The following is a 9,790-nucleotide window of genomic DNA, read 5'->3' on the forward strand; positions in this document are numbered from 1 at the left end:
TTGGGATAGTTAAAAGGCTCTCTCTCCATGCCTCTTCGTCCTAGGCTTTGGGATAGTTAAAAGGCTGTCTCTCCATGCCTCTTGGTCCGAGGCTTTGGGATAGTTAAAAGGCTGTCTCTCCATGCCTCTTGGTCCGAGGCTTTGGGATAGTTAAAAGGCTGTCTCTCCATGCCTCCTGGTCCGAGGCTTTGGGATAGTTAAAAGGCTCTCTCTCCATGCCTCCTGGTCCGAGGCTTTGGGATAGTTAAAAGGCTGTCTCTCCATGCCTCTTGGTCCGAGGCTTTGGGATAGTTAAAAGGCTGTCTCTCCATGCCTCTTCGTCCTAGGCTTTGGGATAGTTAAAAGGCTGTCTCTCCATGCCTCTTGGTCCGAGGCTTTGGGATAGTTAAAAGGCTGTCTCTCCATGCCTCTTCGTCCTAGGCTTTGGGATAGTTAAAAGGCTGTCTCTCCATGCCTCTTGGTCCCAGGCTTTGGGATAGTTAAAAGGCTCTCTCCATGCCTCTTGGTCCGAGGCTTTGGGATAGTTAAAAGGACCTGAGGGACCTACTGGGTACAGAACTTAAAAGCTGACATGTATTGTGGTGCACGATCATGGATTGGATTGATTTAAAAACCAATAGAAGAATATTAAAATGTATTCTAAAACTCACAGGCAGTCAGTGTTTAAAACCAGTGTAATATGTGGTCTGTATCTGTGCTGCAGCATTCTGTATGTTTTGCAGCTGATGGCTTTCTTGGGTAGACCAGACAGGAGAGCATTACAGTAATCAAGCCTGCTTGTAATAAAAGCATGGATGAGTCTCTCTGTATCAGCCTGAGGGAGAAATGGCCGCACCGTTGCAATGTTCCTCAGGTGGTAAAAGCAATTTTGGTCACATTCCTAATGTGTGATTAGAAATTTAGTTAAGAATCTAAAATAAGGCCTAGGTTTTTTTTTTACCTGGTCTTATCTTTATTTCCTGTGAATTAAAATGTGCTGCCAGATTCTCTCTCTGTACTTTGACTCCAGCAATAAGAAACTACAACCATCTGTTACCACAGGAGGGTCGGCTCCTCACTACACCCATCTGTTACCGCGGGAGGGTCGGCTCCTCACTACACCCGTCTGTTACCGCGGGAGGGTCGGCTCGGCTCCTCACTACACCCGTCTGTTACCGCGGGAGGGTCGGCTCCTCACTACACCCGTCTGTTACCGCGGGAGGGTCGGCTCCTCACTACACCCGTCTGTTACCGCGGGAGGGTCGGCTCCTCCCTGCACCCGTCTGTTACCGCGGGAGGGTCGGCTCCTCACTACACCCGTCTGTTACCGCGGGAGGGTCGGCTCCTCCCTGCACCCGTCAGCTCCTCGCAAATCTTGCCCTATCATAAAGACAGCCTTGAAACATTGTTAATCTCTCTCTCTCCTCTCCCCCCGCCTCCCCCTCCACAGTGGAGAGTCTTCAGAACCTGTTGCTGTCTGGTGTGAGAGAGCCAGCTTCTCGTCTAGAGGAGGGTTCAGGATCCGGGGCTCTGCCCAGGAGAGCAGACACCTTCGGGGGCTATGACAGCAGGCCCATCATCCTCAACAAGAGTGAGTCCACTCCGTCTGCCTGCTCTGAGCCCCGTATCCACAAAGCATCTTAGAGTACGAATGCTGATCTAAACTCTGTCCATAGAATCATGTATTATGATCTAAAAGGTGTTTGTGTGCGTGTTAGAAGGCATTGTGAAGAAGAAGAACCACAGTGGAGGGGACAGGGCCAGAGACGAGACCCAGAAAGGCTGCTCTGACCCCCAGCTTACGAAGATCCAGGCTAGTCAGACCTTGGAGCAGCCACAGGTGGGTCAAATATACAAACACACACCCTACACAACAGTGTGTAATTGTGTGTGTAATGGGGTTGTGTGTGTGTAATGGGGTTGTGTGTGTGTGTGTGTGTGTGTGTGTGTAATGGGGTTGTGTGTGTGTGTAATGGGGTTGTGTGTGTGTTGTGTGTGTAATGGGGTTGTGTGTGTGTGTAATGGGTTGTGTGTGTAATGGGGTTGTGTGTGTGTGTAATGGGGTTGTGTGTGTGTGTAATGGGGTTGTGTGTGTGTGTAATGGGGTTGTGTGTGTGTGTAATGGGGTTGTGTGTGTGTGTAATGGGGTTGTGTGTGTGTGTAATGGGGTTGTGTGTGTGTGTAATGGGGTTGTGTGTGTGTGTAATGGGGTTGTGTGTGTGTGTAATGGGGTTGTGTGTGTGTGTAATGGGGTTGTGTGTGTGTGTATGGGTTGTGTTGTGTGTGTAATGGGGTTGTGTGTGTGTAATGGGGTGTGTGGTGTGTAATGGGTTGTGTGTGTGTGTGTAATGGGGTTGTGTGTGTGTGTGATGGGGTTGTTGGTGTGTGTGTGTGTGTGTGTGTGTGTGTGTGTGTGTGTGTGTGTGTGTGTGTGTGTGTGTGTGTGTAATGGGGTTGTGTGTGTGTAATGGGTTGTGTGTGTGTGTAATGGGGTTGTGTGTGTGTGTAATGGGGTTGTGTGTGTGTGTAATGGGGTTGTGTGTGTGTGGTGTGTGTGTAATGGGGTTGTGTGTGTGTGTGTGTGTGTGTGTAATGGGGTTGTGTGTGTGTGTGTGTAATGGGGGTTGTGTGTGTGTGTGTGTGTGCAATGGGGTTGTGTGTGTGTGTAATGGGGTTGTGTGTGTGTGTGTGTGTGTGTGTGTGTGGTGTGTGTGTAATGGGTTGTGTGTGTGTAATGGGGTTGTGTGTGTGTAATGGGTTGTGTGTGTGTGTAATGGGGTTGTGTGTGTGTGTAATGGGGTGTGTGTGTGTGTAATGTGGGTTGTGTGTGTGTGTGTGTGTGTGTAATGGGGTTGTGTGTGTGTGTGTGTGTGTGTGTAATGGGGTTGTGTGTGTGTGTGTGTGTAATGGGGTTGTGTGTGTGTGTGTGTGCAATGGGGTTGTGTGTGTGTGTGTAATGGGGTTGTGGTGTGTGTGTGTGTAATGGGGTTGTGTGGTGTGTGTTGCAATGGGGTTGTGTGTGTGTGTGCAATGGGGTTGTGTGTGTGTGCAATGGGGTTGTGTGTGTAATGGGGTTGTGTGTGTGTGTGGTGTGTGTAATGGGGTTGTGTGTGTGTGTGTAATGGGGTTGTGGTGTGTGTGTGTAATGGGGTTGTGTGGTGGTGTGTGTGTGCAATGGGGTTGTGTGTGTGTGTGTAATAGGGTTGTGGTGTGTGTGTGTGTGTGTGCAATGGGGTTGTGTGTGTGTGTGTAATGGGGTTGTGTTGTGTGTGTGCAATGGGGTTGTGTGTGGTTGTGTGGCAATGGGGTTGTGTGTGTGTGGTAATGGGGTTGTGTGTGTGGTGTGTGTGTAATGGGGTTGTGTGTGTGTGTGTAATGGGGTTGTTGTGTGTGTGTGTGTGGTGTGTGTAATGGGGTTTGTGTGTGTGTGTGTGTGTGTGTGTGTGGTGTAATGGGGTTGTGTGTGTGTGTGGTGTGTGTGTGTGTTGTGTGAAGGGGGTGTGTGTGGTGTGTAATGGGGTTGTGTGGTGTGTATGGGTGTGTGTAATGGGGTTGTGTGTGTGTAATGGGTGTGTGTGTGTGTGTGTGTAATGGGGTTGTGTGTGTGTGTGTGTGTAATGGGGTTGTGTGGTGTGTGTGTAATGGGGTTGTGGTGTGGGTGTGTGTGTGGTGTGTGCAATGGGTTGTGTGTGTGTGTGTGTGTGTGCAATGGGTGGTGGGGTGTGTGTGCAATGGGGTGTGTGTGTGGTGTGCAATGGGGTTGTGTGTGTGTGCAATGGGGTTGTGTGTGTAATGGGGTTGTGTGTGTGTATGGGGTGTGTGTGTGTGTGTGTGTGTGTAATGGGGTTGTTGGTGTGTGTGTGTGTAATGGGGTTGTGTGGTGGTGTGCAATGGGGGTTGTGTGTGTGTGTGTAATGGGGTTGTGTGTGTGGTGTGGTGTAATGGGGTTGTGTGTGGTGTGTGGGTAATGGGGTTGTGTGTGTGTAATGGGGTATGTGTGTGTGTGTGTGTGTGTAATGGGGTTTGTTGGGTGTAATGGGGTTGTGTGTGTGTGTGGGGGGGTACCTGGGGTTGTGTGGTGTGTGTGTGTAATGGGGTTGTGTGTGTGTGTGTGTAATGGGGTTGTGTGTGTGTGTGTGTAATGGGGTTGTGTGTGTAAGGGGGTTGTGTGTGTGTGTGTAATGGGGTTGTGTGTGTGTGTGTGTGTAATGGGGTTGTGTGTGTGTGTGTAATGGGGTTGTGTGTGTGTGTGTGTGTAATTGTGTGTGTAATGGGGTTTTGTGTGTGTGTGTAATGGGGTTGTGTGTGTGGGTGTAATTGTGTGTGTAATGGGGTTGTTTGTGTGTGTAATGGGGTTGTTTGTGTGTGTAATTGTGTGTGTAATGGGGTTGCTTGTGTGTGTAATGGGGATGCTTGTGTGTGTAATGGGGTTGCTTGTGTGTGTAATGGGGTTGCTTGTGTGTGTAATGGGGTTGCTTGTGTGTGTAATGGGGTTGTGTTTGTGTGTGGATGTGTGTAATGGGGTTGTGTGTGTGTGTGTGTGTGTGTGTGTGATGGGGTTGTGTGTGTGTGTGATGGGGTTGTGTGTGTGTGTGTGTAATGGGGTTGTGTGTGTGTGTGTGTGTGTGTGTGTGTGTGTGTGTGTGTGTAATGGGGTTGTGTGTGTGGTGTGTGTGTGCAATGGGGGTTGTGGTGTGTGTGTGTGTTTAATGCGGTTGTGTTGTGTGTTGTGTAATGGGGTTGTGTGTGGGTGTGTGTGTGTAATGGGGTTGTGTGTGTGTAATTGGGGTTGTGTGTGTGTGTGTGTGTGTGTGTGTGTGTAATGGGGTTGTGTGTGTGTGTGTAATGGGGTTGTGTGTGTGTGTAATGGGGTTGTGTGTGTGTGTGTGTGTGTAATGGGGTTGTGTGTGTAATGGGGTTGTGTGTGTAATGGGGTTGTGTGTGTGTGTGTGTGTGTGTGTAATGGGGTTGTGTGTGTGTGTGTGTGTAATGGGGTTGTGTGTGTGTGTGTGTGTGTGTAATGGGGTTGTGTGTGTGTGTAATGGGGTTGTGTGTGTGTGTGTAATGGGGTTGTGTGTGTGTGTGTGTGTGTGTGTGTGTGTGTGTGTGTGTGTGTGTGTGTGTAATGGGGTTGTGTGTGTGTGTGTGTGTAATGGGGTTGTGTGTGTGTGTGTGTAATGGGGTTGTGTGTGTGTTGTGTAATGGGGTTGTGTGTGTGTGTAATGGGGTTGTGTGTGTGTGTAATGGGGTTGTGTGTGTGTGTAATGGGGTTGTGTGTGTGTGTAATGGGGTTGTGTGTGTGTAATGGGGTTGTGTGTGTGTGTGTGTGTAATGGGGTTGTGTGTGTGTGTGTAATGGGGTTGTGTGTGTGTGTGTGTGTGTGTGTAATGGGGTTGTGTGTGTGTGTGTGTGTGTGTAATGGGGTTGTGTGTGTGTGTGTAATGGGGTTGTGTGTGTGTGTGTAATGGGGTTGTGTGTGTGTGTAATTGTGTGTGTGTGTGGGGGTTGTGTGTGTAGTGGGGTTTTGTGTGTGTGTAATTGCGTGTGTAATGGGGTTGTGTGTGTGTGTAATGGGGTTGTGTGTGTGTGTAATTGTGTGTGTAATGGGGTTTTGTGTGTGTAATGGGGTTTTGTGTGTGTAATGGGGTTGTGTGTGTGGGTGTAATTGTGTGTGTAATGGGGTTGTTTGTGTGTGTAATGGGGTTGCTTGTGTGTGTAATGGGGTTGTTTGTGTGTGTAATTGTGTGTGTAATGGGGTTGCTTGTGTGTGTAATGGGGTTGCTTGTGTGTGTAATGGGGTTGCTTGTGTGTGTAATGGGGTTGCTTGTGTGTGTAATGGGGTTGTGTGTGTGTGTGTGTAATGGGGTTGTGTGTGTGTGTGTAATGGGGTTGTGTGTGTGTAATGGGGTTGTGTGTGTGTGTAATGGGGTTGTGTGTGTGTGCAATGGGGTTGTGTGTGTGTGTGCAATGGGGTTGTGTGTGTGTGTGCAATGGGGTTGTGTGTGTGTGTGCAATGGGGTTGTGTGTGTAATGGGGTTGTGTGTGTGTGTGTGTGTGCAATGGGGTTGTGTGTGTGTGTGTGTAATGGGGTTGTGTGTGGTGTGTGTGTGTGTGCAATGGGGTTGTGTGTGTGTGTGTGTGCAATGGGGTTGTGTGTGTGTGTGTGTGTAATGGGGTTGTGTGTGTGTGTGTGTGCAATGGGGTTGTGTGTGTGTGTGTAATGGGGTTGTGTGTGTGTGTGTGTGTGTGTGTAATGGGGTTGTGTGTGTGTAATGGGGTTGTGTGTGTGTGTGTAATGGGGTTGTGTGTGTGTAATGGGGTTGTGTGTGTGTGTGTGTGTGTGTGTGTAATGGGGTTGTGTGTGTTGTGTGTGTGTGGTGTAATGGGGTTGTGTGTGTGTGTGTGTGTGTGTGTGTGTGTAATGGGGTTGTGTGTGTGTGTGTGTAATGGGGTTGTGTGTGTGTGTGTAATGGGGTTGTGTGTGTAAGGGGGTTGTGTGTGTGTGTGTGTGTAATGGGGTTGTGTGTGTGTGTGTGTGTGTAATGGGGTTGTGTGTGTGTGTGTGTGTAATGGGGTTGTGTGTGTGTGTGTGTAATTGTGTGTGTAATGGGGTTTTGTGTGTGTGTAATGGGGTTGTGTGTGTGTGGGTGTAATTGTGTGTGTAATGGGGTTGTTTGTGTGTGTAATGGGGTTGTTTGTGTGTGTAATTGTGTGTGTAATGGGGTTGCTTGTGTGTGTAATGGGGATGCTTGTGTGTGTAATGGGGATGCTTGTGTGTGTAATGGGGTTGCTTGTGTGTGTAATGGGGTTTGTGTGTGTGTGTGTGTGTAATGGGGTTGTGTGTGTGTGTGTGATGGGGTTGTGTGTGTGTGTGTGATGGGGTTGTGTGTGTGTGTGTGATGGGGTTGTGTGTGTGTGTGTAATGGGGTTGTGTGTGTGTGTGTGTGTGTGTGTAATGGGGTTGTGTGTGTGTGTGGTGTGTGTGTGTGTGTGTAATGGGGTTGTGTGTGTGTGTGGTGTGTGTGCAATGGGGTTGTGTGTGTGTGTGTGTAATGGGGTTGTGTGTGTGGGTGTAATGGGGTTGTGTGTGTGTGTGTGTGGTGTGTAATGGGGTTGTGTGTGTGTAATGGGGTTGTGTGTGTGTGTGTATGGGGTTGTGTGTGTAATGGGGTTGTGTGTGTGTGTGTGTAATGGGGTTGTGTGTGTGTGTGTGTGTGTAATGGGGTTGTGTGTGTGTGTGTGTGTGTGTGTGTGTGTGTGTAATGGGGTTGTGTGTGTGTAATGGGGTTGTGTGTGTGTGTGTGGTGTGTAATGGGGTTGTGTGTGTGTGTGTGTGGGTGTGTGTGTGTGTGTGTGATGGTGTGTTTGTGTGTAATGGGGTTGTTGTGTGTGTGTGTGTGTGTGTGTAATGGGGTTGTGTGTGTGGTGTGTGTGTAATGGGGTTGTGTGTGTGTGTGTAATGGGGTTGTTTGTGTGTGTGTAATGGGGTTGTGTGTGTGTGTAATGGGGTTGTGTGTGTTGTGTGTAATGGGGTTGTGTGTGTGTGTGTAATGGGTTGTGTGTGTGTGTAATGGGGTTGTGTGTGTGTGTGGTGTGTGTGTTGTGTGTATGGGGTTGTGTGTGTGTGTGTGTGGTGTGTGTAATGGGTTGTGTGGGTGTGGGTAATGGGGTTGTGTGTGTGTGTGTAATGGGGGTTTTTGGTGTGTGGTGTGTGTGTGTGTTTGTAATGGGGTTGTGTGTGTGTGGTGTGTGTAGTGGGGTTGTGTGTGTTGTGTGTGTAATGGGGGGTGTGTGTGTTGTGTGTAATGGGGTTGTGTGTGTGTGTTAATGGGGTGTGTGTGTGTAATGGGGTGTGTTGTGTGGTGTGTAATGGGGGTGTGGTGTGTGTAATGGGGTTGTGTGTGTGTGTGTGTGTGTGTTTAATGGGGTTGTTGTGTGTGTGTGTGTGTGTGTAATGGGGTTGTGTGTGTGTGTGTGTAATGGGGTTGTGTGTGTGTGTGGGGTTGGGTGTGTAGTGGGGTTTTGTGTGTGTGTAATTGCGTGTGTAATGGGTTGTGTGTGTGTTGTGTAATGGGTTGTGTGTGTGGTGTAATTGTGTGTGTAATGGGGTTTTGTGTGTGTAATGGGGGTTTTTGTGTGGTAATGGGGTTGTGTGTGTGGGTTGTAATGGTGTGTGTAATGGGGTTTTTGTGTGTGTAATGGGGTTGCTTGTGTGTGTTACTGGGGTTGCTTGTGTGTGTAATGGGGTTGCTTGTGTGTGTAATGGTTGCTTGTGTGTGGTCTGGGGGTGCTTTGTGTGTGTAATGGGGTTGCGTGTGTGTGTAAATGGGTTGTGTGGGTGTAATTGTGTGTGTAATGGGGTGTGTGTGTCGTTGTGTGTGTAATAGTGGGGTGTTGTATGGTGGATGTAATGGGGGGTGTGTGTGTGTAATGGGGGGTTATGTGTGTAATGGTGGGTGTGTTATGGGGGGGTATGTGTGTAATGGGGTGTGGGTGTGTGTGTGTGTGTAATGTGGTTGTGGGTGGTGTGGTGTGTGTGTGGTTGTGGTATGGGGTTGTGTGTGTGTGTGTGTAATGGGGTTGTGTGTGTGTGTGTGTGCAATGGGGTGTGTGTGTGTGGTATGGGCTTGTGTGTGTGTGTGTGTGTGTGTGTGTTGGGTGTGTGTGTGTAATGGGTTGTGTGTGTGTAATGGGGTTGTTGTGTGTAATTGGTTTGTGTGTGTGTGTAATGGGGTTTGTGTGTTGTGTGTAATGGGGTTTGTGTGTGTGTGTAATGGGGTTGTGTGTGTGTGTAATGGGGTTGTGTGTGTGTGTGTGTGTGTGTGTAATGGGGTTGTGTGTGTGTGTGTGTGTACTGGGGTTGTGTGTGTGTGTGTGTGTGCAATGGGGTTGTGTGTGTGTGTGTAATGGGTTGTGTTTGTGTGTGTGTAATGGGGGTTGTGTGTGTGTGTGCAATGGGGTTGTGTGTGTGGTGCCCGGGGTTGTGTGTGTGTGCAATGGGGTTTGTGTGTGTAATGGGGTTGTGTGTGTGTGGTGTTGTAATGGGGTTGTGTGTGTGTGTGTAATGGGGTTTTGTGTGTGTGTGTAATGGGGTGTGTGTGTGTGTGTGTGTGCAATGGGGTTGTGTGTGTGTGTGTAATAGGTTTGTGTGTGTGTGTGTGTGTGTGTGGCAATGGGGTTGTGTGTGTGTGTGTAATGGGGTTGTGTGTGTGTGTGTGCAATGGGTTGTGTGTGTGTGTGTGTGCAATGGGGTTGTGTGTGTGTGTAATGGGTGTTGTGTGGTGTGGTGTGTAATGGGGTTGTGTGTGTGTGTGTAATTGGGGTGTGTGTGGGGGTGTGTGTGTGTGTGTGTATGGGGTTTGTGTGTGTGTGTGTGTGTAATGGGGTTGTGTGTGTGTGTGTGTGTGTGTGTGTGTGTGTAATGGGGTTGTGTGTGTGTAATGGGGTTGTGTGTGTGTGTTGTTGGGTTGTGTGTGTAATGGGGTTGTGTGTGTGTAATGGGGTTTGTGTGTGTGTGGTGGTGTGTAATGGGGTTGTGTGTGTGTGTGTGTGTGTGTAATGGTTGTGTGTGTGTGGTTATGGGTTGGGTGTGTGTGTGTGTGTGTGTGTGCAATGGGGTTGTGTGTTGTGTTGTGTGTGTGCAATGGGGTTGTGTGTGGTGTGTGTGCAATGGGGTTGTGTGTGTGTGTGCAATGGGGGTTGTGTGTGTGTGCAATGGGGTTGTTGTGTAATGGGGTTGTGGTGTGTGTGTATGGGGTTGTGTGTGTGTGTGTGTGTGTGTAATGGGGTTGTGTGTGTGTGTGTGTGTAAT

At 49.0% G+C, this 9,790-nt stretch overlaps 1 protein-coding gene across 1 annotated transcript in view; it reads left to right on the plus strand.

Annotated features, from left to right (window-relative positions):
- The window catches only part of LOC109879506 (rho guanine nucleotide exchange factor 18), a 111,580-nt gene that overhangs the window by 70,013 nt on the left and 31,777 nt on the right, over positions 1 to 9,790 (plus strand). The window contains exons 25-26 of the mRNA XM_031838024.1: positions 1,430 to 1,570; positions 1,698 to 1,891. Of these exons, the coding sequence (XP_031693884.1) occupies positions 1,430 to 1,570; positions 1,698 to 1,891 (335 nt within the window). The remainder of the gene's footprint in view (positions 1 to 1,429; positions 1,571 to 1,697; positions 1,892 to 9,790) is intronic.

This window comes from Oncorhynchus kisutch, linkage group LG13 (assembly GCF_002021735.2).
Source record: "Oncorhynchus kisutch isolate 150728-3 linkage group LG13, Okis_V2, whole genome shotgun sequence".
Taxonomy (NCBI): Eukaryota; Metazoa; Chordata; class Actinopteri; order Salmoniformes; family Salmonidae; genus Oncorhynchus; species Oncorhynchus kisutch.